Source organism: Didymosphaeria variabile (genome assembly GCF_027946475.1).
Source record: "Didymosphaeria variabile strain IMI 356815 chromosome Unknown scaffold_5, whole genome shotgun sequence".
Taxonomy (NCBI): domain Eukaryota; kingdom Fungi; phylum Ascomycota; class Dothideomycetes; order Pleosporales; family Didymosphaeriaceae; genus Didymosphaeria; species Didymosphaeria variabile.
Window position 1 is genome coordinate 247,495 of NW_026611624.1, and position 26,551 is coordinate 274,045.

Genomic DNA, 26,551 nt, shown 5'->3' on the forward strand with positions numbered 1-26,551 from the left:
TGGCGGAGCGCCTACACAAACATCCGAACCTCTCCCCAGCTGAACGAACAGAAGAGCTGTCAATTCGTGATGTGGCGTTTTCTCTACCCAGCAAATTTCTCTGCGAGCACACGTCGGCACTCCCGGACGCACCGGTATGGTATCGAGAAGGGTAAAGTGCTCAGGTTGGGTCGAGGCTGGCCACCAAGCTGTACAGACCGAGAGATATGTCAACGGGGTTCATATATAAACTTGATGCTTGCCAGTAGAACCAAAACTATCAGCAGCACGCCTTCTTGAACACACTCCACCCTCAACCTTGCAACAATGCAGCTCAAGTACGCCGTCCCACTGGCCGCGGCCACCTCACTCGCGTCCGCCGCCACATGCGCGAATGATAGCTGCCTCAAAGCTGTGAAGCTCACTGGAGCCTCGCTCGCTGGCAGCCCTGCTTATTGGGATTGCTACTTTGCAAGACGTGTGACGACAACGCCTGACGCGTACACTGTCTGGAAGACTGTGACGAAAACCGTCAACACAACGTCTACCATTGTTCAGACACTTGATGTCTCATCGACGACGTAAGTCAGACCTATTGCAACAAGTTATAGAATTCTACTGACTAGAAAAAGTACTCTTTCGTTCACTGCAACCGAGTGGATTACCAGCACGGAGAATCCAACCATCACCACTTCTACCATGAGCACCGTCCAGCCGTGGGCTGGTCATGCGGACTCCGCTCGTAGAAGGGCGGAAGCCCGGGCAGCCGAGCCTGTGCCGACTGTGAACTTCAATAACGCTGCTCGTGCCGCCATTGGGCACTTCCCACTTTCCGTCGCTGAAGCTGCGGAGACCATTCTGCCTGCGAAACGCCATGCAAAAGCATTCGGCCACTTCCCCTTGGACGTCGCCTCTGCAGAGCCCACCGGCCTAAGCAAGCGTTTGAATGTCTGCGGCACCAACGACAAGTATGTTAGCGCATGCTCTTGTGCCGGTGTACCACAGGCAACAGTTACTGCTGTACGGAAGACTGTTTCAAGCACATCTACCAGCACGGCCACATCGTCTTTCCAGACGACGTCGACCGTGACCAATAGCCACACTATCAGCGAGAGTGTTACTGCAACCGAGACCTCAACTACAACCACCACCCTAACCTCCACGAGCACATACTCCACCTCTGTGATGGCATCACCCACGTGCGCAACTTTCAGCAAAGGACCTACCGCTAACTGGCAATACACCTACAACCTCGAGTACGCTGGTTTCAAGACGCTCAATGACAACTCTCCTGCGAACAACGCCGGCGCCCCTGCGATTTCTCAGGTGCTAGATGGCACTCTGGGCGCCTGCGATGCCGCAGAAGATTGCGTTGCATGGGCCGCCACTCAATTCTCTCCCCTGGGAGGAGGATATTTCACTACCAACCTCCGATTCCGACCCGACTCGACGAACTGGCTGTGTGTGGCTTACTACGATCAGACACCGGCGTCGTACTACAACGTTGATTCGCCAGGAGTTAGCCAGTCGTTTGGATGGACGAAACGGCCTTGAGACTCCGCGCTGGAATGGCGCGGTGAACTGAAGTATGGATGGAAAGAGGGGAAAGAGGATAAATAGAATTAATAGTGTAGCATTTATGTCAACGAGTTTATTTATATCATTCTCCGTGCTTTTTATGTGATTTATCAGGTCATCTCATCCCAATAGTCTTGGCACTTTGATTGCATTCATCGGGAAAGTTGGGGGCCAGACCCTTCCGGATTACCTCTGTGTCTGCGGTCGATTTGCCACATCTTATGGCATGATTGTTCGAATATCAAAACAGTACGTTTTGCCCCTAAAGGTGGCATGGAAGAGTCCTAGTGAGATATACTTCGATTAGCAACCAGATATTTACCTACCATACGACACAAAAGTGATATTGATGGAAACATGAGCAAAAGTGTATACAGCCGTGGTTATTTTATTTAAAATCATGTCTTAGATATACTAAACCAACAATGTAAAGCTCAATTGGCAATCAAAAGCCCAGAGGTCTCTTTATCAACCACTATCACGGTCAATGTCTCATACCGTCTTCTCTCGTACGACGAGCATTGTTTCTGCTCTTCTCTATCACGAGCGCGTGAATTTTACGAACTCCGTTTTCAAGACGTTGTAGCTACATTGAACATAGCCCTTAGCTAATGTCTACACAATGAGTAGCTAAGAAGCCATGTCCTATCATCTTAACATTGTGTAAGGAAGACGCGAAAGTTGTTACAATGTCGACCACACATTGTTACAACACAAATCCAATTTGGTAAGTTGTTTTACATATCAAAATCGCACAACTATTCGCAGGACAGAAGATTCCAACCTTACTCCAATAGTTCAACACTTATCAGTCTCAAATAAGCGGACCACAGCATAGGCCTCACAACTGACCACAGACTTAAGCCATCACCATCAAACCATACCATCATGGCCCCGTTCACGACCAGTTTTCTCTACACAATCCTCGACAACCAGCCGATCTCCCCTGAAATCGCTCAAGAAGTTCTCTCCACCTGTCACACGGCGCAAGAAGCCATGGCCAGCATCTCAACCCTGATGGTGAACTACCTAGATGCCCCCTGGTATCAATTTAAATGGGTCACAGCACGGAAACACATCATGGATATGAATTATGACATGTTCCGCAGCCTGGACATCTTGAATACCAAGCTGAACCACTTGTATGTTGACCGCTCACCGGACAGCTCCTCACTAGCGTCAGCGTCTTCTAACGAGAACAAGGTCCACGACATGCCCATGTTGCCGCGCGAAATGCAGTCGTCTGGTAGCTTCACGCTTCCTCGCTGGGCCGAAGAGGTACAGAAGTCTGCCAGCAAGACGCGCCAGTATGCGGCGTGGCTGCGGAGCCGGAGCGAGACGGCGAGTGCGCAGCAGATTGAGAAGCTGTACGCGGAGATGATGGATGTTTATGAGTTGCAGCGACTGAACTTGCAGGCTGTTGTAGGAATGATGCGCGGTATACTTGCGTCTTGTGAGGCTGGTGATGGGGGCGTTTGGAAGTCGGATGTGTCGGAGGAGTTGTTGTGGCGGTGGTTGCCGGATGTTTCGTGCGAGGTGAAGCCGCTGAAGCGGGTCTGAGCGAGGTGAGTATGAAGAAGTGAGTGTCAATGTGCTAGATACGATGGAATCCTCCAAATTCTAATAATTTAATTTGACTGATGTGATAACCCCTGAATGGACATGTGTTCAAATGCTCAAGTGACGAATCTAACGTGTAGGACTTTTCCAAGTCTAATAGTACATCGTGTTAATTACGTTCTTGAATCTGATATGTGTGGGGTATCATTCCCTGACCGGCTCCATCTATGCTACCAGTATTTTACAAGTTATCCAACATTTATCTTACAAATTTACAATATTACACTCCCAACCGAGCCAAACTCTCTTCTCGGCCCAAAATATCCATGATGTCGTACAGACGCATGCCCTCGTCCTTGTCCGTAAGCGCTTTTCTCAGATAGTGGTACACTTCGAGCCAGCCCTGCCCTCAGGTCGGGCATCAATGATCTTCTTGACCTTAGCATTTAGGTGATCCCTATCCCAGACTTCGACGTCCTTTAATGCCTTAACATCCTGCGGGATGCCTTCTGCAGAAGTGACGGATGTGGGATGTCGCAAAAGCTGGAACATGAACGAGTTTCGGTACACGAATTCGTTTGCGTTGGTGTAATTCTCCGAGTCGGCTTGGATCACACGCTTAACATAGTCATCTGGTAGGAAAGACTTGCCCTTGAGTTTTTCCAGATCTTCGTGCTTGTATAACGAGTCGGGCATGCTGAGGAGTCCGACCACAGTCTGGACCATCTCGTCAAGGCCTTCGCCACCTGACTTGGCCCGCAAAGCAGCGTGTTTGCGCTGCAAGAAATGCAGCTTACCCATCGTAACCGTGGTATTGCCCTTTGTGAACTTAAGTGAGAAGTTCTTGACGAGATCCTTCAGATCCATCACATCGGATCTCTCTTGATGCGCGACCAGCCGAGCAACGCAGCGAAATTCGACAGCGTTTCCGGGAAGATTTCCATCTCCTGGAAAGCGGCAATGTCTGTATCGAAATTCCTTTTACTGAGCTTGTTACCATGCTCATCAGCAAGCAGGCCAACATGTGCAAATTCTGGGGGTGTCCAGCCGAATGCGTTGTACATGGCGACGTGCTTGGGTGTCGATGGCATCCATTCGGCCCCTCGAATTACGTGCGTGATCTTCATGTGGTGATCGTCTACGACGTTGGCCAGATGGTACGTTGGAAGCCCGTCCGACTTCAGTAGAATCGGGTCTTCGTATGCGGCCTCGACGACATGGCCGCGGCGCTTGAGCGGCTTGAATTTACCGTATACGAGGTCGTTGTAAGTGGGGTATTGATCCGGGATCCGAAGTCTTATGACGTGCGATTCGCCCTTGGCTGCGCGGTCCTCTGACTCTTCCTTTGGTATATCGGCGCATGTGCGGTCGTAGTCTGTCGCCATGCCCATCTTGTGCCGCTGTTCCGCGAGAGCGTTCAGTCGCTCCGCCGAGCAGAAGCAGCGGTATGCATGCCCGCTCTCTAGCAGCTCGTGCGCATGCTTTTGATACAATTTGCTTCGCTCTGATTGTCTGTATGGCCCGTACGGTCCGCCAACTTCTGGCCCTTCATCCCACTGCAAGCCTGCCCATCTTAGGTCCCGGTAGAGGCGCGATTCGGCGTCTGCTACTGTGCGCTTTTGATCCGTATCTTCTATGCGAAGCAGGAATTGACCGCCTGTTGCCTTTGCTAGGAGATAGTTGAAGAGTGCTGTTCGGAGAGAGCCTAAGTGGAGGTAGCCAGTCGGAGAAGGAGCGAATCGCGTCCGCGTCGGTGACGAGGGAAGCGCGAACGGCTTAGCAGTCACGCCGGCTGTGGTGGACTTTGCTCGCGTTGAAGGTCGGGAAAGACGAGCCAAACATGATCTACAGGTATACGACGGCAATTGGGGCCTCAATAGCAGAGGGAACGACATGATGTGCGGACGAATGAGGCGAGCTCCAATGGCGCGTTGCATCGGAAATCCATGGCAGAATTTTCTCACCGCCTACGGAGAAACTGTTGGGCCGACGTCAGTTTCCGAGAAAGTTGCAGCTTCGAGACGTGCAGTTGCCTATTGCTGTGTCTCCGAGATTTGTGTTTGTCGTTTGGGAGCGCCTTTAGATACCCTTGTTTTCCTTGTAGATATTCTCTCGTGTCTACCGACAACTTTTTCGACGCATCACAGATTTCACCCCGCCATCAGACCCAATCAACAGTAAGATCTTCTCAGGCAGTCGGAAGCCCCGCTAACTTTCTCGCAGTGGCCGACATGGAAGAAATCGACCTTTACGGTAAGATTGGCGGCAAGAGTCTCTCATCATATCTGACAATAGCAGAGGTGCTCTCCATATCGAAAGGCGCAAGCAAGGCGGAGATCAAGAAGGCCTACCATAAGGTTCGTACATACTTTTGACCCACTTCGGTTGTGTTCAGAGGCTGGAAAACATTCATACTAAATCTCGCGACAGGCCGCGCTATCCCACCACCCCGACAAAGTCGCAGAATCTGAACGCGAAGAAGCTGAAGTCCGCTTCAAAGCAGCCAGCCAAGCCTACGAGATCCTCTACGATGATGACAAGCGACACCTCTACGACACGCATGGCATGGCTGCGTTCGACCCTTCGCGAGGCGGTGGCATGGGTGAAGGGCCCGACATCAATGATATCTTCGCGCAAATGTTCGGCGGCATGGGTTTTGAAGGTGGGATGCCAGGCATGGGAGGTATGCCCGGTATGGGCGGCATGCCGGGCGGCATGCCAGGCGGTCGGAGACAGCCACGAAAGGGCGCAAATGTAGAGCGCGAGTACGAGGTTTCGCTGGAGGAATTGTACAAAGGCAAGACCACTAGGTTCACCAACTCGAAGCAGGTGGTGTGCGAAAAGTGCAAAGGAAGCGGTGGCAAGGAAGGCGCAAAGGCGCATCAGTGCAGCCAGTGTAACGGGAGAGGTTCGCAATCACCGTGGCCTGCAATCTTATGCTTGCTTACGATTTGTAGGTCAGAAGGCTGTCCTCCGACAAGTTGGCCCCGGCCTCGTAACGCAAGAAACGGTTCCCTGTGGTACCTGCTCCGGTAACGGGGAAATCATACCCGAAAAGAACCGCTGCAAGAAGTGTAAGGGAAAGAAGGTCGTGGACGGCAAGAACGTGGTCGAGCTATACATCCCTCGTGGCGCGCGGCAAGGCGACCGGATAGTGATCGCGAACGAAGCAGACCAGAAGCCCGATCAAGAGCCCGGAGACGTCGTGTTCGTGATCGAGGAGACGCCCCATGATGTCTTCGAGCGCGCAGGCGCAGACCTGAAAGCGGATCTGGAGATCTCCCTTGCGGAAGCGCTGACTGGCTTCAACCGCGTTGTTCTCACACACCTGGATGGCCGCGGTATCCAGTTAAACGTCAAGCAGCCGGAAGGAAAGGTCCTCCGACCGGGCCAGATTCTCAAGGTCCCTGGTGAGGGTATGCCAATGAAGCGCAGCGATGCCAAGGGCGACTTGTATCTCGTGGTCGAAATCGAATTCCCCGAAGACGGCTGGCTCAAGGATGACGCTGCCATCAAGAAAGTCCGCGACGTGCTGCCCAAGCGGGAGGCAGACGAAGAGAAGCATGAAGATATTGATGAGGTAGAGTTTGAGTTTGATGCGGATGCGGAAGAGTTCGGTGCGGGTAGCGGCGACCCACGCGCTGGCGGCGGATGGGAAGACGATGAGGAGGAAGAAGGTGGTCCGCAGTGCGCGACACAGTAGACGACAAAATGAAAAAAAAACTGCATTGGACGGCGTTGGCGGGCTCCCTAGATCTTGGATCAATGGGATACGACTTATGTATTAGATCATGCGTAGATATCTTAACGTCTCATGTGGGCGCGAGCAACGATATGTTTCGGCACTGCAACAATTTGCATGAGTTCTGACCGGACTGCACTGAATCTGTGGAGCCATCACGGATCGTTGTCAGTAAAAAGATGATCTTAATATCGCTCGGTGTTTATTCATGCCGTTCTTTCTCGATTTTGATGCTTCGAAAGACGTCTTGGTGGTGCTTTGAATTTGGTATATGCGCCCAGCCTACAGTAGGCTGTTTGGTGGCTTCCATCCTCCTCGCGGCTTCCCTCCGTCGCCCTCCAATTGTTCCGTCACATCTGGCTATGCCCGGGTATCTCATGGCGGTCTGCTGACGTCTCCGTTCGTCATCGTCTCCCTCAAAGATATAAGAACTGTGCTCCCTATGAAGGGTGCAGTGAGCTCACTGCGTAGCTCCCTCTTGCGGCGCAATTAGCACCACCGAGTCGCCTATACACTCGTTAGTCTGTACCTTCTAAACAGCTCTGCACGCCACAAACCTCGCACGAACAACATTTCCGACTGCTTCTTCACCGTCTGAAAGCTGTTAGCTCCTGACCATAATTCTGTGCCCCAACACTAACCCTCACTCTCGGTGGCTGGTCCTCCTCCTCTTCCTCGGCAACGTATATCGTCTCTTCGACATCCCCGAGAACAAGATTGCAATGGCTATCGTATGCCTGTTCCCGGTCAGACAGCTAATTCGCAATATCGCAAGCTTCGACGTACGTGTAGGCGGCCCTTCAGTTCGCGGTCGCCGCGCAGTTTCACAACAACGATTTCGTCGATGCAGAGGCGCACGAGGTCGAGCGGCTCGTTGCTAGCCTCGTCTCTTTCGTCCATGATGGGCGTGCGTGGGCGATTGGACACAGGACCGTAAAGTCAAATGTTGTCCCGCTTCGCACTGGAGGTCGAGTCGAGCTCGCAGTTGATCGCCAGGCGGCTTGGCAATGCGGGACGGCGGCTAAGCTGTGTTAGTCACTAGCGGGTCTCTAACGGTACGTCATTGCCTAGATCTTCACGTTACCAATGACCGAAACAAGTCCCACTGGTGTGTACCCTGAGCTCTCCTGAAACGTCTCCTCGGAAATCCATCTTTCCCACGAGTCAGAACAGTCGCAAGCATGGCTGCGGAAACAAAGCAGGGCAATCCGCTGGTGGAGGCTCTTCCGCCGGCAACTGACTACCTTACTTATCTCACTCTCGTTGAGCAGGTCCTTACCGAGGACAACCTGCCTATTTTGCACCAGGTCCTACAAGATACTGAACTCACTGTCAATATTGGGTGGGATTTGGTTCATATACTGCTTCCACTACTTCCGTCTTCGGAAGAATGCCTGCAGGATGTTGCTGCGAAAGGCAATCCGAGGGAGGTCATCTTGAAGGTCACGGAAGCTTTGAGATTGCTAGAATTCGAGGACAGAGAACGCGACTCTGATGATGAAGAGTATGACAAGCCGACAGGAGGATCTTTAAGCAAAGCAGCGGCGATTGCTGTTGGAGAGTCGAGCATGTCGCCTGCGCTCCCGGATACCGTACTTCCACCACTACCTGTCCTGAAATTCGAAGTTTTGCTCGACCTTTTGGCCACATTGCACAGTCGCGTCAAGGCAAAGTACCCTAGCCGGTTCCTAGCAACCAGCTTGCAAGCAATTCTGACAGCTTACAATCGCGCGACATCACACCGAGACGAGCTCACATTGTCTGCCATCAAGCTTGTCAAGACCCTCTCGGGGACGAAGAGACCACACCTACCTCCACGAACACCCAGTGGCAACTTACTCCGTACTATGTTACATCGATCGGAACCTGATCCTGAAGCGCAAAGCGAGTCGCCGACCGCAGATGAAAACACGCTTACCAATCGCCTACTGCAGTCATTCCTTACGCATGTTATGGAAGACTACATCCTTACGCTTGCCTCAGAGGACGATGTACCGGGCTTCGCTTGGTCTAGCAGGCTTATGGAAAAGTACGAACCCAGCCGGATAAGGCCTGACAAGCCCAAGTACGGCGACCGCTTTGCCAATGAAGACGCCCTCAAGTCACGGTCCGCCATAGTAGGGCAGCTCGTTGCTTTGGCGCAAGACTTAGGTCTCAAGACGCAAGATCTAGTTACGGCCATCATGGACCCAGAGACAGAGAAGCAAGGCATACCCGGCGGAGAAGATGAGCCACCGAATACTGCCGAGGATATCCCGTTGTCGAAGACCGGTGCCTTGCTGCTATATACCGCAAGGACCGTGAAGCAAGAGCTGTATACAAATGTCAGCAGCGACGACGCGCCATTCATTCACATCTTCCCAGACCATGCAGCCATCCTACAAAATTACGTTGGCATCATCGGTCAGCAGACGGTTGGAATGGAGCCTGAAGCACTTCTTGACTCCATCCTCGCTCTTGGTCTGATAGCCGTGGAGAAGAACGCTGTTGGTGAACCTACCGACGATGAGGCATTCGCAAAATACCTCCAGACGACATCCCTCATCTCAGCGAATACGCCGTCGCCGAGCTTGAGGTATCATGCACACTACCTCACCTCCACAATTTTACGCTCCCATCCATCCAGTATTGTAAGATTGACCTTCATACGCGACACGCTGGAACATTGTCCATATGAGAACCTCAAGGCCAGCGCCGTGACATGGCTAAAGGGTGAGACACTTGAGGCGAACCCCAGCATCCCCGCAACCTCCTCGTCTTCACAAGTCCACGAGCACGACGAATCTAATGACTCCGAAGAAGCGTCTGTATTTGCTACACCCGTCGCACTGCACACCACTGCGCCATACCTATTCCCGGACCTGACGTCGACTTACAACTCCGCCACAGATCTCTCGGAGTCCTTCATGCAGTTCCGACAAGAGTTGGGCTTCTATCTCGCTACGTTGAACTTCTATTATCTTCTCCTCTCGGCGAAACCTTTGCATGATGCGCTCGACATTCGCACTTTGCACAAGGAAAGTAGGTTAGAGGAGCACTACCTTTCGCCGCTGAAGGATGTTGTAGTTAGGTTTAAGGGGGGGCTTGGCTCAGGATGGAGAGTTAGTGGGCGACGAGAGTGAAGAATGGGTTGGGCAGGCCAGAGGTGAGGTCGAGCTTCTAGGCCACGTTATTGGAAGGGTTGAGGCGGCGGGGACTGGATTGGCTTAGACGTGGTTGTTCCTGTCAAGAAAAAGGTATGGCGGTGGTCACGTTGTGGAAGCGTGTCATAGAGCAGAGGGTGCATGTAAGTCATGTAATACGAGAAGAAATGCGCAACGATTGATATGATCGCATCGAACAATACCACGACCTGCACCGCTCAAATTCACGACCCAACAATATCCAGAAGCGAGCAACGAGAACTGTGCAGGCCGAGGGGTGTCTTGATCTCGCATCTCGTTCCCACGGCCATACGTGGGTGATATAGCAAGTATCGTTGCGGGTGTATGACCGAAATGGTAGCTACTACGTCGCCAAATTTAGCAATGGTACAGCCATTGCGATGATCGAAGGGAACGCTACCGGCCATGCTCAAATCTATAAGCCTGTGGGGTGGCTAAGCTTTCAACTAGCCGTCTCCACAGCCGCTTACTTGGACGTCATTTGACCCTTTAGAGGTGGCCTCAAAGCACGAACCTCAACATTTGTCTATCACCAGTACGAGAGCTTTCATGCTGGCTACGACGATGCGAAAGAAGCTTTGCATACCAATCAACACGCTGTGCGTGAGCGTGTATGCACCGTGTAACGCATTTCCTGGGGTACATGAGCGAGTGGCAGGGAGGTGCAACTCGGCTTACGAGCTCCTGCATTAGGCCTAGTGGATCGACGTGTCGGGAGGGGGGCTGTGACTATACAAACGATCGCAAACCGTTTAACCGTTTAGATGAGGGGCCTTTTGCTCGAGGTGACTCGGGGATGTAGGATCGTGGGGTCGGAGTTGCATTGGTGATCGCTATGGATCTCTAACCTATAACCTAACCCTCTACCCACAAACCTGCCTATGATACCCACCACTTTCGCTACGATTACAGACAATGCACTGGAATGTAGGCTATAAGAGTTGGGCGGTATTCGCACTAGTCTTCGAGCTACGTACGGTGATCGCGCAGAGTAATGAGACTTTGGTCCCATTCGCGTTCAAACCTCTTCCCCTCGGCTCCATTAAGCCAAACGGCTGGTTGAAAGACCAACTCACCCTCTCGGCCAACGGTCTGGCAGGCCACCAACACGACTTCTACGACTTTGTCGCGCACTCGACCTGGCTTGGTGGCACCTCGGAATACTCCTCCTTACGTGAAGGGTTCCCCTACTGGTTTAACGGCCTGGTTCCCCTAGCGTATACTCTCGATGATTCGCGTCTTCTGGAGCAGGTGCACTCCGCTGCGGACTATGTGCTGTCCCACCAGCAGGATGATGGGTGGCTCGGCCCTGAGAATGGGACAGACAGGAATTTCTGGGGCAGGATGCCCTTTTTGCTGGGGTTGAAGGGGCTGGCTGAGGCAGAGAAAGGTGGGGAGTGGGAGTCTAGGATTGTTGATTCGCTCTGGAAGTTTATGGGGGTGACGAACGAGATGCTGAGGGATAATTTCACGGGGTATCACTATCATGAGGGAGATGCGGTGGGGCAGGGAGACGAACAATGGTATGTTTTCTTCCAGAGAGAATTGATGATGGGCAAATGCTAATTAGATGGAAGGGGCCGTGTTCGAGTCCAGGATATGATTATCACTCTTCAATGGCTTTACGAAGAGCATTCTTCCGACCGCAATGCCTCACAAGTTATGGAAAATATGCAGCTCCTCATAGAAGGCTCGCTGAATTGGGCTGATTGGTACAACCCCGAGATTTATATCAAGGAAGACCTCAACACACTGCCGGTATCCGAAACCGAACCTCTCTTTGCCTACGAGCATGGTGTCAACGTTGGCCAAGGTCTCAAGGCCCTCGCGGTTTTCAGACGCGTTACGCACAACGACAGTCTAGTACAGACTAGCAAAGATGCCGTAGATTGGACTTTCCAATACCATGGCGCTGCCTCAGGAGCCATTCTTGCAGACGAAAGACTTGCGGGGCTGGCACCGTACTACGGATCGGAGACATGTACACTGGTCGAGACGATGTACTCGCTGTCGTACTTATACCAGGCTCTGGGTGACGCGTCATACGCCGATCGCTGCGAGAAGACGGCTTTCAATGCGCTCCCTGTCCAGCTGACGCCGGACTGGTGGGCAAGACAGTACGTCTCGCAACCGAATCAGCCTTACGCACAACATTTGGATGAGACTCCTTTCTGGAATGTGAATCAATGGGGTCAATCATACGGTCTTGAAGTCGATTATCCTTGCTGCACGGTCAACCATCCACAAGGCTATCCCAAATTCGCAGCAGCGATGTACGTTCAGGCTGGAGACGGTGGTATCGCGCATGCCCTGCTCGGACCCGGAAGCGCTACGGTCGGCGATACGAAGATTGATTGCGAAACGGAGTACCCCTTTAGCAACACGCTCACATACGCCATCACCGCGAAATCCGAGTTCTACTTCCATGTGCGTGTCCCTTCGTGGGCCGACGCGTCAAAGACTACCATATCCACCGGCTCAAACTCCAGCGCTGTCAATCCTGACCCGCAAACCGGCTTACACAAACTCTCGGTTTCATCCGGTACCACAAAAGTAACCTACACCTTGAGCGAGCCATCAATCATCCAAGAAGATCGCGCAAACGACACCGTCGCCATACACTACGGCGCCCTCGTTTTCGCCCTCGCCGTTCCCTCGACGAACTCCTCCACGCGGCCCAAGCAGTACGGCTCCAACGAGCCGCTGCCAGTAGACTACGCACCACCCCAGGCCCTCGATTACTCGTACCACAATGCTTCTGCATGGAATTACGCCATTGATCCCGACACGCTCACTGTGCACCGCTCCAACGAAAGTGGCCTCGCAAACCCGCTTTTCGCGCCGGGGGCGCTGCCCATTTGGATGACTGCGAAGGCGTGCGAGATTGAGTGGGGGGTGTATAAGGGGGTGCCGGATGCGCCGCCGACGGGGGAGAATAGGAAGTGTACGGGGGATGTGGTGGATGTGAGATTAGAACCGTTGGGTAGCGCGAAGATCCATTTGGTGGATTTGCCTGTGTTGAAGCTTGTGGATGGTGGCGCGAGGGGTGGTGAGAGTATCGGGACGAAGGAGAAGAAGTCTACTGAGATGCGGCAAGAGTGGGGATAGTGGGGTCGTGAGGTTGCTCAGTGCGGTTCTTTTTGGATTGCTCGCGTGGCAGATGCTGTTGATTCTCATATGGCTTCTTATTGTTCATTCACTGTGCTTGTAAGTGGTGGTGTATTGAATACAGGCCTCAATGCGTCCGTGGGAGGGCTTGTTGAAATATGATCGTGTTTTTGGAGTGGATCCGAAGGATTACGCAGCACTTGTACGTCATTCGACGAAACTTCTAAGATCGCTCCACCCCAGAAGGTTGAACCGGTCTAATATGATGATCGATCAGCCCCAGAGTATATAAATGCAGCAACCCGAAGTTGGAACTTACCATGTTGATATACCGTAGAGATCTTGCAGGCGCTTCGATTCGATGGCCATGATCTCGGTGGGCAAAGGTACCATTCGGGGGAGCGGGTCCCACTTCAACGGCACCAGAAACCTCCAAGTTTTGATTTGCAGCTCGGCTCGCAGTCGCGTTGACAGATCAAGAAGCGAGTCTCCCTTCGCCTTTGCGAACCTTCCGGTTAGCGGGATTTCGATCTGCCTTATACCGGCCCATGGTCGAAGTTCTTGAGCAGAATCTGGGCCCCAACTTTTACTCGCGATCTGAAGTTGCTCCGTATGTCTTCCTACAAGGAGCCACGCCACAATACGTTGGTTATCGCCAGCTGCCTGTATGGCGTTTGTGTAACGGCCGTCAAGTACAGCGTCTATGCTGGCGCCACGTCGGACCAGATAGCGTATCGAGCTTAATATCCCTATGGTACAAGCCATAATGAGAGCTGTACCACAGTATGGTGTGACGAATTCCAGTTCGGCTCCTGCTTGTATGAGAATGTTCATTCTTTCGATGTCCCCTTCGGCGGCTGCCTTGCTTAAGGAAAAGGCATCGTAATCCTGCTCTATCTGACGACTTTGTTGGCTACCGCAAGACCTTGAACGGCACAAGTGTCGAAGACTCCTATTATTCATCGAGTTTGGATAGTACAAGGTAGCTAATGTCGGAATTTCCATGATTTGCTTTGCTTCCGGGATTGAGGCTCGGATATAGGTCGCAAATTGTTGACTTTCCAGAGCCGTAAGACAGATAGGAGCTCGACCATGGATATCCTTTAGGTAAGGATCCCAACCAAGCTTGACAAGATGATCGAAAGTTTCTATTTCTGCTGTCCACGCCACCTGATGGAGTGCACTTCGGCCCCATGTATCCGTCATGCATGCATCAATGCTGGGTTCCATGAGATGCCACATGTTGGTCCCACCTTCTTTACACCCTCTCATGAAAGGAGTCATTAGATCAACATCCCGTGGACGCTCCCTGGCATTGTGATTCAAGAGCAACTCGCTACCTTCGGCAGATGAGAAGCAGGCTGCAAAATGTAAGGGCGTTTCTGCTAAGTCAGTCAAGGCATTGGGTTCTGCGCCATGCTGTAGCAATCTCTTCGCAGAGTTTAATTGTTTGTTCTTGAGAGCGACATGAAGAGGTGTACCTCCCCGGACGAACCAATCTGGCGTTTCGGAATCATCACTAGCTCTCATTGGCCACTCGAGAAACCTTTTCTTGACATCTCCATGGCAACGAGAACCGGATACAAAGGAAAGCGAATTCCTGCTCCATATTCAATTGAACTCTTGGTTAACATGGATCAGTGGCACTTACGCATACAGTTGTGCATTGGTAGACACGTGATTCAAAATAATATCGATTGCTTCCGAATTCATCGCAGCTGCAACATGCAAAGGCGATAATTGGGCATGTATCCAATGGTCCTCATGGTTCAGAGAAATCTGTAGGAGCTTTGCTAGTGTTGGATTGAAGCATTCCCGCGCGACCGCGATATTCAACCCACATATCGGTCCACGATAATGCTGTCCGCATGTATCAAGTATGGAGGTTGCACCGTGGGCCAGAAGTAGTTCCACGACAGACAGTTGACATATTGCTATTGCCACAAATAGGGACGAGCAGCCACATTCTAACGTTCCATTCACAGAGACCCCTTGATTTATGGCATGATGGCATGCGTCCAGGTCGTCGGATAGAATCGCCTTAAATAAGTCTGTAGGTTTCCTCAGGTTTTCAAGTACGAACGGTGGTACTTCCACACCACAATAAGGCAGTAACTCTATGAATTCTTGTCTGAACTCCGGGTGTGCCACTAGCTCCGGTGTCTGACCGCGTGCATTTGGTAGGAATTGGGCCTTCGCTTCAACCAGAGCCATGACATGCAGAACATTGCCAGCGGCCATCGCAATATGGAGAGGAGTAGCTCGGGTTCTCGTCGCCGGCGCATCGATGTTGGCACGGTTGCTGATTAGCCATTTGACATGTTCGACTTGTCCCCAGTATGCCGCGAAGTGCAACGGCGTGTATCCTCCATGAGTGACCTGATCCAGATCAGGAAAGAAGCCAGTATCTTGTAGTATCTGAAGCATATTCTTGGTGCTCCACGTGGCTGCAAGGTGTAATAGATTACAACCCACGTGCTTATCAAATTCGGAAGTTGGCGTACCATCGATGTTACCATAGATAGTGTACCGACGTGTCCAATACTTTACAGGAGCATTCCTGGTAAGTAAGAGCTGCACAAGAGCAATATTTCCGCTGCGAACGGCCCAAGCATGAATTTCCCATCCGTGATCATCGGTAGACTGCATATTGGCTTGATGAAGCTCTAACAGCTGTACAGCCTCAAAAAAGCCAATCCGGGCTGCTTGAAGAACCAGAGTCGCGCCATTATGGCAATCCGCAATTGAATTTGGATCGACGCCTCGTTTCAACACAATGTCTAATTTCCCCAGCGCGCTTTCTTTATCGACAGCGTCAACTTGTAGAATGATAGACGCCCATCGAGAGCTACTAGCGGGTTTTGAAAGCTCCAGTGCATCTGCTTTCCCCGCGACTTGTTCCATGATTCCGAGAGAGACGCTTGTTAGGCAGCTATAATCGAAGACGGACCGGCCATCGTAGTACTTGGACGGAACCAGGACATCTACCCCTATGTCGAGCAACAATTTTAGCAAAGACTGTTGACTTTCGTGTATAGCCCATATAGTGAAACGAATCAATTGTGGATCGTCCATACGGGTTAGCAGCAAGGAATGGTTGAGAAGTATTGCTTGGAGCGACGTGGCTAAATTGCTTTTGTAGTCGTTGTCATCCGCGTTTTCACTTTCCAGGTCCAGAATTGCTTTCATCAGAAGTGAGATTCCAGACCTTGAAGTGCTCTTATCGTAAGCGCTGCATGCTGCTTGTTGTACAAGCAGACAAATCAAGTCTTCCAACATCCTCGTCCACTTCTCATATAATCCCCAATATTTAGGTACGAGCTCGACAATGCGTGGCATATACGTTGAGCACAAGTAAAACCACGGAAGATGACCGGCATTATCCGTGATTGCAACTGAAGAGGAAGTAATGATCTTCTCAAGAACCGCGGTACCGATGACGTGCTTTTGGGTCTCCATTGTCAACTCTGAGACGTACCGATGCATAGGGTTTGAGAGAAGTGAATGTAGAGCTGTCTTGCCCGCATTATTGCACCGATCAGGATGCATGCCCTGCTCAAGTAAAAGTTCTACCACCTCGGGTGACGTATAGGCAGTTATGAAAAAGAGAGCAGTGCATCCAAAGTCGTCTGTTGTGGTAAAATCGAATTCGGTCTTCTTCAAGCAATCTAGAATCTCGTAAATGCCAAATGCTACTGCATGATAGAGAACATCGTAGCCGTCTAGGTGAGCGCTAGCAGCTACAAGTACGTCTAGAATCAACATGGCGCAAGACGTGTTACGATTCGTAATCGCCGAAAGAATTGGCGTATGACCTTTCCTGCATTTCACTTGTAAATCTGTGCAATCTCCGTTCCGGTTTTCCAGAAGTAGTCGCAAGATATTATCGGATCCAGAGCAGGCAGCAACGTGCCAGGAGGTCTCGCCGTTGTCGTTAGTCTTCATGATGACGTCAGGGTAAAGCGTCATCAGGACCCGCAACGTGCCCGCTGCATCATTTGCCGCGGCGAGGTGAGCGAGTATCGTAACATCGATCTCGTCACTCGTAAACCTATGATCACGAGTGAGATCCTCAAAACGATCGGCGTGATTGAATTGCACCGCAAACTTGACGGCTTCTATAAAGCCGTTATCCATCATGACCTCGACTGGCTGTCGCTGTGATGGTGCTGTTGCGTTTCCACGGTGGATGAGTCTGAGCAGATGTAACCGCGTTTGATAAGATATCTGACGCTCTTCCAACGAGTTGATGATCTCTTCGCATTTATCAACTCTCTCAAACATAAACGGTTCTCCTTTGAGTTTTTCCAGTGTATCTGTGTGAATTGGCATGCCATATTGAAGCAGCTCGAAGAAAGTTTCTTCGAAATGCTTCCCACAATACGCTGCATAGCTAAGTGATGTTGCTCGTGTTGATTTTGCCTTGCAGTTAGCGCCCGCTTCAAGCAACAAGCGTACAGTCCCTCTGGAATATTCGCCATTGTCGTCAGGATCGTAGTCATCGGTATCTCCGCAGCCGAAGATAGCACATTCCAGCGGACCTCCTAGGGGAGACTCTTCGTTCACATCGTAACCTTGACTCAAAAGCCATTGACATATCTTTTCTAAGTGAAGGGTTGCGGCGGCGTGTAACGGGCCAAAAGTAGAAAAACATAATTTTCTTGAAAATGCTTCCAGAGAAGTGTAATGTACAGACGTACCTTCCAGCGAATTAAAACTTCCGTGCTGCAAAATCATCATGTAGACGTTGAAGGACAGTCTAGGATGAAAAAGCCTGGTGAAATGGCTGAACAGCTTCATATCGTCGTCGTCGTCGGAACTTATGTACCTAAGTGGGTTTTTCAAAGCAGCGTAGCCATGAAAAGGATGTTGGTTATTGAATCTATTGAGTCCTTTTTGGTCAATCATGGCTAGGCTTGGTCGGTCAAAATTTGATGCAGAAAGATATGAAGCACACGTGCTCGTCAGAATCGATCTGTCTTCGACACTGAGTCTAAACCGTTTCAGTCGGGAGTCTTCGGGATCGATAGCTTCTAGATACTCCAGAACAGTGAAATGGGCCAACTCAGGATGGTCTTGTCCTTTCCGTATCAGACTTCCACAGTATTTATATATGTAGTCGGGATCCGGTCGGTCTTCATCGTCTAGTCGTAATTCCTCCTCATTCAGCGACAAAACATCAAGCAATCGTTCCAGAGTGAGTGGCGGTGATGCATAAGCAATCCAACGTAATGACTTTTGCACCAGCGATATTATCGGAGGAGATTGAAGTCGTAGAAGAAGTCTTTCGTAGGATTCGTGCAATGTCGCGGGTAATTTCTGTAGGGCTCGACGCCTTTCCTTGTCTGTAGGTAGTTCGCACAGATGGTCAAGTTGACATGAGACCCAGCGAAACCTAGTAACAGTTTGTCAGTAAAATTTTGTGTAAAACCCTCACTTGGCTATCGATACTTACATTCCTGCAGCTCTCGTAACGAGCTCGTGTATGATCTCGTCTTTGATCTTACTAGTCCGCAAGTGGAGCTTGCCGGTGCTGATTCTGATCTCCATTTCACTACGAACAAAGTGATCAAGATCTTTCGATTTGGCTGCAATCTCAATATGTCTGTAGTCTCTTCGTTCGATTGCTGTCCCAATGTCTGTTTCGTTCCTGCTCAGTAAAGCAAGGTACGTTTTACAACCGCTCGTGTCACACAAAGAGAGCAGATTTTCCGTCAAGCTCCCAGCGTTTTCTCCACATTCATCCAAGCCATCGACCACGATTCTGACATCTTCGAAGCTTGACGACATCTCGCGAATGATACCAAGCAGTTCTGACGCTTCTGGTTCTTTCTTCAGTTGGTCGCGCGGTTTCAATCGCGAGTAGTAGTCCTTGAGTACCTGGAAGCTGACCTCGCTCTGCCGTGCAATTTGTGAAGCCAAACAGGCCAAGACATGCATGGGTTTTTGGGTGGCGGGATTCTTGTAGTCGCAGTAGAAGAATGCCACAGCACGATTCTCAGAAGCCTTCGCCATACAACCTTGGATGACAAGACCGGACAATACCGTCTTGCCCGCGCCAGGGATTCCGCTCATCCATAGGATATTACATGAACTATTGTTCCATTGACAGAAAGTTTCGTCTTCAGTCAGCCAAAAACCAGTGGTGGCACATCGAAGCCTGACACTGGTCTGGAAGCCAGGCTGCGGATCGACAAAGAGAAAGTAATCAAGGATACTTTCGCGCTCTTCGTCTAGTTTGATGCGTGTGTCGATGTTCTCCCTCTGGCGCAGTAGCGTCTCAACGCTTCGTATGTGCTTAGAGAGGTCTTTTTGCACAGACAAGCATTGCAACAGTGCGTTGAAGCTGTCTGCATTCAATGCTGCATTAAGAGTGTCACGCTGTTTCCGAATATCCTCAATGTATTCCCGGACTTTTATGTTTTTGAAAGGCCACGCCAGCTTTTGTAGATGCTTCGAGATCTTCCCAGGTCCTTTGATGCCAATTTTTCCAAGCTCATCATCAAGTCTGTGGAGGAGGGCGAGGCAGGAACTTACATGCTCTGGACGAATGGTGTAGCTGACGGTACTATCTGCCTCAAGGTCGCGGGCGACCAAGCCGAGATTGTGTAGCACGCCCGTCAACAGAGCAATTTCATTCTTGAGGTCCACAACCTCCTTCTCGGCGCCCTTGACGGATTGGACGTAGTGAATGAGTTTTCGAAACAAAAGGTCGCCTAGGGAGGCCAGGCCGGCAATGGAAGCTGCTACTGAGAGTGGGTCCGCCATCGGAGCGAGACTTGACTGGTCGTGTGTACCTCGAATTGAGTAAAAAAGATGAAGAGGCACGAGCCACCATATAGCGAGCTTAAGACGAAATCCCATGCCAGCTCCCAGGCGCCACCACTATGAGGGGCATGCGGCTGAGCATCCATTGATACGGTCTTGGCGTGCATGACAACTGCAAGAGAACGCAGTGATCAACGAATGAGCTGTACGGATGGAGAAGGCCAGGCTGAGAACTAGCCTGGCACCATGCACAAAACTAGACAGGATTCTGCCTCGAGAAACCAGAGCAGCAAGGTCGGTATTTTAATTGGTCTGTACATGTCAGCTATGCAGCCAGGCTGTAACCGGTGTATTTGAAGCAGGCTGTGATAGGTAGGGAAGCGCAGCCTTGCATCTGAAATTCAGCCTGACAATGCCTTGGAGGTCAGCCACGTAGGCAGACAGAATGGAGGCAAATGACAGCAGTTTGAGGTGCGTTACGATTGTATGAATGAAGAGTTGGAGCAGGATGCATATGGTAGGGCAACGGAGCAGCAAGGCGCGACCACGGAGTGACATAATTGACGAACAAGTGGTCCGTGCACGTACGTACGTAGGCACTCAGGTAGGATCGTTTACGCAAAGAATGCGCCCACCCTCGCAGTTGCCCAATTCTGTTAAGTGTATGATATGTCCTGCCTGTTAGACAATGATACTTCTACTCTACTAATATTCAATATACGTTGGATAACTTGATATCTATTAACATAGGGCACTGAGCTACTAGTAGAAAAGGTGTACTAATACTTAATGGCTAATAAGAGACAGGGAATATGTCATGCACTTGACAAAGACAGGGAACCGTACCATGGTACGGTGGGGGCACTCTTCTGGCAAAGCACCGAGAAGTGCGCGATCATTTCTCTTGTAAAGAACATCTGACTTCATTAATATTATTGGTAACATCATACATACGCCGTTCAATCCCATCTAACGACCGTATCGATGACTAATCCATTCTATCGCCCTAGAACTTACTCTTACACGTTCTCTAGCATGACCTCACTACAATCTACGCAGTAAACATGAATGCGGATAAACAAGCAAAAAGGTCATACACCATTCCATTACCATCTCATAATCATACACCACCCCCTCCATTACGGAAACTTCGCCTCAAACTCCGTAGAATCCATGCCCCAAATCTCGATCCAATTTAGACTCTTCGGATCAACCAATTCCAGCCTCCTTATCGGCCCATTTCTCAAGTCATTTATGGAAGTTCCTCGCCCGCCAAACGCGCTACTGTGCTGCGCTTCCTCTTCGGCTCGTGCTTTGCTTTTGCCCTTCGGCCAGACTACGTCCCCTAGCTTGAACGCCTTGTTGCCCATGCCTACGTACTTGAGTTGGCGATACTGCGGCCGCCACATCTCGGTTGCGAGGGCGAACTGGTGCATCTCGATGTCCATGGCGTCGAGGCGGGCTTGGAAAGGTGACCCCGGTGGGACGAGCATGCGGATAGCCCAAAGTTTGGGTGTATGGGAAAGGATCTGGCGGAGAGACTCCATGGGCGGAACAAAGCAGGCGAAGCCTAATTGCTCAAGATGCGGGAGGGTCTGGCAGATCTTGAAGAGCGCGTCGTCGGAGAGGTTCCAGTGGTCGGAGAGCAGGAGGTGGCGCATGGTGCGGTGGTTGGATTGGATGGCGGCTAGGTAGTCGCCTGCGACGCTCTTGCACTCGCCCTCTGTGATAGGACGGGGGGTGGAGGTGCTGCAGGCGCTGTGACCATTCGTATTCATGTTCGGAGTGGTATTCGAGGAGGGCGAAGTAGGGGTTTGTGCTGTGCTGGTTGTTTTGGAGGAAAAGGGCTTGCTGACAATGTAAAAGCGCTCTAAACCTTGGAATTTGGTCAGCATGGGAACCTGCTCTGGCTCGACTGAGTCAACGCGGAGCATCTTGAGGTTCGTCGGGATCGGCTGATTGGGGCTCAGACGCCATGTATCGTCTAGAAACACCGTCATGGGATCTGAGGATCCCATCGAGTTGATTATAGTGACCTCTTCAATTGATGCGGGGTTTGTTGCCTTCTCGAAGCCTTCGCCCTGATTTCGACAGTAGAGATTGTAAAGTGCGAAGCGCTTCAGAACAATAGAATATCCGGCGGCTATGCAGCGCCCAAAGTAGGCATTCAGCTGGACGGACTCTTCTCCCGTTTCGCGCATACGTGGGTTGAAGTGTAGTTTCAGGTTCTGGAGCTTTTTCGATGTGAGAAGGAGGAGGGATATGTTATCGGGAGAAGCGAGCGGGTCTATGTCGTAGCATATGAGGCTCATGAGGTTCGGAAGTGGCGGAACAACAACCGTAGGCCGGGGTATTCGCCTAGATGGAAAGCGGAGGATCAGAGAAGTTAACGAAGACTTTTGCATGAGGCCCTCGTAGACAGTCTGTAGGGGTTTGGTATTCAGTTCCCAACTGTGCCTGTTAGCACCCAGCCTCGCCGCATAGCAGACGACCCACGTACGCGAAAGTTTTGAGGTTCTTCATCTTATCCATCGCCGCGCGCATGGCCACCTGAAGCACCATGCTATTGTCGGGCACACGCCCTTTCGAGTAGTCGTCCACATCGTGTTCCCGCCACTCTCCGATCACCCTGAAGGTCTGCACATAGTCGGCAAAGGCCCGCGACACCAGCGTATTAAGCCCCATGGCGAAGGGACTACCGCTGCCATAGCCCGTTGGCCTGCCATTGACATATCGCAGCTCGGCGTAAGTCCGCAAGGTGACTTCTTCGTATAGGCGCGGCAGGGTCATGTAATAGAATAGGCGCGAGGTGCGCGTAACGCGCGCGAGGTCGGCCGCATCGTCGAGCTGGAATCGCATTCGCGTCAGTCATGGCCTTCAGCGCTGCGAAAAGATTCGCGCAGCGTCACATACGTAGTCAAGTATTAATTGTATCAAATGCAACGGAAGCTCTTTGCCCTGCCCAGACGCATGCGACCTCGCCGGGCTTGTGACCCAGGCATGTGTCGGCGCAGTAATGGGTGGCCCTCTCGACGTCTCCGTAAAGTGCCTGTATGCTTGCGCTTTCGCGCTCGGTGTTTTCGATGTTGACGTCGTCGCGTTGGCCGGCGCAGCGCGGGGCGTGGGTGTAGCTTCCGGCATTGAGGCGAAATACCACAAGCGACGATGTGATCTGTCACGCAAGAGCTATACACATGCCTGGCAGCGTAGTAGGATGCACAATGTGGGGAAGAAGCTGCCCCAGCTTACCAGAAGCTTGCACAGTATGTGTCAGCCTAGAAATTCTTCGCGCAACGTCAGGCCTCCGACTCTCCGGTATCTCCGCCGCGTTTGTCCCCGACTTTCCACTAGAGTTGATCTGCGCATGGGTATCGCGATTTGTTCCGAAGCATGTGAGTGGCTGACAAGGCCCATACGGTATGTACGGTAGGACAACATGGCAAATTTTCGTCCTGCCTCGGGGTCGGACTTTCATTCGTCTCGCCTACAAGAATAGTGCAATCGGTTTTCTAGCCAATGAAACCACGCTCTCGACCCATCTCGTCCTTGGGCTCATGGTCCATGAAGAACCACGGTTTCTTACCCTCATATCCCCCCCCTGGGAACTCGAACGGCACCTCAATCGTTCCTTGGAATACGCTCATTGGCGGAATCTCTCCACTGGCAAGGCGTTGCAGCTTCTCTGTGGACACTGGTACCACGACGCCGCACTCCCAGTTGTTGATCTTCAGTGCACTCTCTTTTCCACTCTTCAGGATGTTTTGTGAGCCCCAGGCCGATTCTGTTGCATTCGCGGACCCAATATAAACCCAAGCAAATGGCGTACCATCCTTCTTGTGGCCTCGAGCCAAAAGGATCTTGTTGTGCGACAAGAGACCAGTTCGTGTTGACTTGTGGGTTCGGAGACATTGACGGGCAAATGCAGCAGAGTTGTAGCTCTTGGAGTTCAAGGTGATGATTCCACCACAGTCCACTCCTCCTGTGCTATTGACGACGGTATCGTGTGTTGGAAAATAGACACGGATGTGATCAGCCCAGCCTTTCGGGGCTTTATCCGCCAAAGGATGCAAGCCACTGGCAGCCAAGTAGATCCTTTGGAGGAAGTCCTCCTTCAAATTACCTAAAGAGGATGACGCATAGTCCAATTCAAGGCGATCAACGTTGTGAAGGTCCAACTTTCGTATGGATGTAGCAAGGCCAGGCAGGCCAGTGTTGCTACGCCGTGGTCCACTTGAGTGTGTTCCTGATCTATGCCGTTGTTAGCTTCTCACTCAATGTAGGCGGATCGGAACTCACATTGAATGTACAAATGCAAGATGTTTTGTTTCGGAAAAGTCGAACTTGCACAACCCTGCACGCACATTCTCCCCAACCTGTTGTGCTTCGAGGAACGACACCAGCGAGTGTCCAAAAGCAGTCTCAAGCTTCTCGGCAACTACGCCTCCCAAACGACGAGGCAGATCTATCAGGAACAGTGTGTTCTCGAGAACGGCTGGCTGCCAAGACCCTGGTGTCTTCGGATCCTTTCCTGTCTCTCCCCATTCTACTTTCATCAAATTGGCCGTGGGAATGACGATCCTTAAATGCGTCTCGTGGAACAGTAACATCAACTTGCTGTGCATGGTCGTAGTAGCACGCATCGGTGGAAAATGCGGCTTGACGTTCGGGGTATTACATTCAGCTAGCTCCTGGAGTATTTCCTCTCGCACTGCATCTGTATTGGCGCCTATGATCCAAATCTGTTTAATTCTCTTTGGATCTGCTTTATGGAGCACCCACTTGTCGTCCCACTGGAACGAGCTCAAGACAGCTATGTTGCAAGTGGCGGCCTGCAGAACCTCTTCGAAGCTAATATCATCAGTGCGGGGGTATTTGTACGCCCAGGTACGCTTGATTGCGCCTTTGGGATATTGAATCCCATCAGGCTTCGCCGAATGAGTTTGTTTAGCGACTTGTTTCGATGGCCTATGTGGAGAGGCGCTGCGCTTTCGCTTCCCCAGTCTCGCGAGTCGCTCTTGTTCCATAGCCTTCCTATCCAACGTGCCAAAGGTCGCAGTTGTCGAAGGTTTTGTTGTCGGAGTAATCGAGGCGTCTTTTTGCGGTTGAGCCATGGTCTGGCTTTCAGGAGCGTTCGCAGAGGCATACTGAGAGGGACCATTACCGGAGCCTTGCGACCCAGTAGTGGGGGTGTGGCCTTCCGATATTCCCTCGAGTGAGAGAGCCATGGCCAGGCGCAGGTCTCTGTCGTAGCTCGACTCTTCTGGGGCCGGTGTATCGGCTGCGTCCTGCAAAGAAAGCGCAATTGCACGCTGAAGTTCATCTTCGTCTTCGGAAGTAGCCATTCGATTGGACTTATCAGGAAGGCTGTGTTGTTGATTGTTGTGCAGCAGAGACGAAGCTCTTTGAAAGTCGGCGCGCGCTATCGCGTAATCACGTGCTGATTGCGAAGACGCGTGGATGACATAAGCTGATTAAGCATCACTGGCACTAAGATTGGCAATCACCCTCAAGTGCCTCATGTTTGATATACCTATAGTATCGAGAACATCAACATCCAACTCGTATGGTCGCATTGATGCTTTGCGCAATTATGGACATGCCTAACTGCGATCTGCTTTCACGGGCTCCGACTTTTAGTGATCAGTAGTCAAATGACCCTGTGGTCCTGGCCGGCATCCGCGGGTGCCGCAAATTCACACGATGAGCCTTGGATGGTCAAGACACTACGTCATATTCTGCAGTCGTACGAGGAAAAAGAAATTGAATTGCTTAGAAATCGGACTCCGGCGTCTTCTAGTCGAGTACGAACTATAACGGAATGGAGACGTCATGTCCTCCAGCCGAAGCTTACGATGCCACGGTTATCGTACTTGACCTGCCGGCAAGACACGACTGTCATGTCAGCTTCCCAGACCAGCGTTGCCTTGACTTGACTTGCTCCATGGCTTGACTATCTCATGAAGTGGCTCTAAAACTTGAGCACGGTAGGCTCCCACAATTTCCGGGCTATCCCAATTAGGTTGAGGTCCAAATGAGCAATCGATACATCGTCGGACCACCTCAGCTATATCTGGACCACAATCTCCCTCAACCTGTTCTTGCCATTTCCGGGCGGTGCAATAATCTGTGAACTCATTTGGTTTTCCGTCGTCCAGGAATTTGTGACGAAAAGGAAGTGACTCCAAACTTTGGTTGAATATGAGCTCTAAAATGATGATCCCTAGGCACTGCAAAGATTCCCGACAGTCTCTGATGGATCCAGTATTGACGGGCGAACTAGATGGGAAGGTCTTGCTAATGTAGAGGTCTGTGGCTGTAGGGAAACGATTCGGATTCGCCGATATTAGTAAGATATCGCGTTTGCCCCATTTCGAAGGGATCCAAGAAGTCGGCTGTAGTCGGAGCATTGCGGAGGCCAAAGTCCATGCAAAAACAAGTCGTTCCTTTCTTGTGAGCCGCCTCTCGTTTGTATTTTCGCATTGGTCGCCTGAGAGAATGTGTTCTAGAGAAGTTGTACGTGACTCATGCTCCAGTTCTGCGCGTTGGTTGTCCGAATAGAAGAAGATTTGGTTTTCCGTTGTCGCTGAGGTCACAAGATAACCAAGGCATGTAGAATCTACACTCCACCCAGGCATTTCCGAGCAGATATCCC

General features: G+C 51.2%; 10 protein-coding genes across 10 annotated transcripts; 5 read left to right on the top strand and 5 right to left on the bottom strand.

The window, feature by feature from the left end:
* Nucleotides 1–678: 678 nt before the first annotated feature.
* Nucleotides 679–1,533, top strand: N0V89_006527 (uncharacterized protein; the record flags this gene model as incomplete). The annotated part of the gene is made up of 1 exon (XM_056215297.1): nt 679–1,533. One exon carries the CDS (start codon nt 679–681, stop codon nt 1,531–1,533), a length of 855 nt encoding a protein of 284 aa, XP_056069544.1.
* A 912-nt stretch (nt 1,534–2,445) lies between these two features.
* N0V89_006528 (uncharacterized protein) lies at nt 2,446–3,117 on the top strand (the record flags this gene model as incomplete). The annotated part of the gene is made up of 1 exon (XM_056215298.1): nt 2,446–3,117. The coding sequence occupies one exon, from the start codon at nt 2,446–2,448 to the stop codon at nt 3,115–3,117; it is 672 nt and encodes a 223-aa protein (XP_056069545.1).
* Nucleotides 3,118–3,492: 375 nt separating this feature from the next.
* On the bottom strand, nt 3,493–5,012 carry MSE1 (Glutamate--tRNA ligase mitochondrial; the record flags this gene model as incomplete). The annotated part of the gene is made up of 2 exons (XM_056215299.1): nt 3,493–4,064; nt 4,115–5,012. 2 exons carry the CDS (start codon nt 5,010–5,012, stop codon nt 3,493–3,495), a joined length of 1,470 nt encoding a protein of 489 aa, XP_056069546.1.
* A 336-nt stretch (nt 5,013–5,348) lies between these two features.
* On the top strand, nt 5,349–6,820 carry XDJ1 (DnaJ-like protein xdj1; the record flags this gene model as incomplete). Its single annotated transcript, XM_056215300.1, has 4 exons — nt 5,349–5,370; nt 5,416–5,474; nt 5,548–6,025; nt 6,075–6,820. 4 exons carry the CDS (start codon nt 5,349–5,351, stop codon nt 6,818–6,820), a joined length of 1,305 nt encoding a protein of 434 aa, XP_056069547.1.
* Nucleotides 6,821–7,366: 546 nt separating this feature from the next.
* Nucleotides 7,367–7,759, bottom strand: LSM3 (U4/U6-U5 snRNP complex subunit lsm3; the record flags this gene model as incomplete). The annotated part of the gene is made up of 3 exons (XM_056215301.1): nt 7,367–7,453; nt 7,501–7,596; nt 7,646–7,759. 3 exons carry the CDS (start codon nt 7,757–7,759, stop codon nt 7,367–7,369), a joined length of 297 nt encoding a protein of 98 aa, XP_056069548.1.
* A 281-nt stretch (nt 7,760–8,040) lies between these two features.
* N0V89_006532 (uncharacterized protein) lies at nt 8,041–9,981 on the top strand (the record flags this gene model as incomplete). The annotated part of the gene is made up of 1 exon (XM_056215302.1): nt 8,041–9,981. One exon carries the CDS (start codon nt 8,041–8,043, stop codon nt 9,979–9,981), a length of 1,941 nt encoding a protein of 646 aa, XP_056069549.1.
* Nucleotides 9,982–10,938: 957 nt separating this feature from the next.
* Nucleotides 10,939–13,131, top strand: N0V89_006533 (uncharacterized protein; the record flags this gene model as incomplete). Its single annotated transcript, XM_056215303.1, has 2 exons — nt 10,939–11,546; nt 11,601–13,131. 2 exons carry the CDS (start codon nt 10,939–10,941, stop codon nt 13,129–13,131), a joined length of 2,139 nt encoding a protein of 712 aa, XP_056069550.1.
* Nucleotides 13,132–16,958: 3,827 nt separating this feature from the next.
* N0V89_006534 (uncharacterized protein) lies at nt 16,959–19,899 on the bottom strand (the record flags this gene model as incomplete). Its single annotated transcript, XM_056215304.1, has 6 exons — nt 16,959–16,970; nt 17,041–17,326; nt 17,375–17,385; nt 17,590–17,705; nt 17,832–18,526; nt 18,587–19,899. The coding sequence occupies 6 exons, from the start codon at nt 19,897–19,899 to the stop codon at nt 16,959–16,961; spliced, it is 2,433 nt and encodes an 810-aa protein (XP_056069551.1).
* Nucleotides 19,900–21,038: 1,139 nt separating this feature from the next.
* Nucleotides 21,039–22,689, bottom strand: N0V89_006535 (uncharacterized protein; the record flags this gene model as incomplete). The annotated part of the gene is made up of 2 exons (XM_056215305.1): nt 21,039–22,350; nt 22,400–22,689. 2 exons carry the CDS (start codon nt 22,687–22,689, stop codon nt 21,039–21,041), a joined length of 1,602 nt encoding a protein of 533 aa, XP_056069552.1.
* Nucleotides 22,690–23,408: 719 nt separating this feature from the next.
* N0V89_006536 (uncharacterized protein) lies at nt 23,409–25,241 on the bottom strand (the record flags this gene model as incomplete). Its single annotated transcript, XM_056215306.1, has 2 exons — nt 23,409–24,147; nt 24,196–25,241. 2 exons carry the CDS (start codon nt 25,239–25,241, stop codon nt 23,409–23,411), a joined length of 1,785 nt encoding a protein of 594 aa, XP_056069553.1.
* Nucleotides 25,242–26,551: the final 1,310 nt, after the last annotated feature.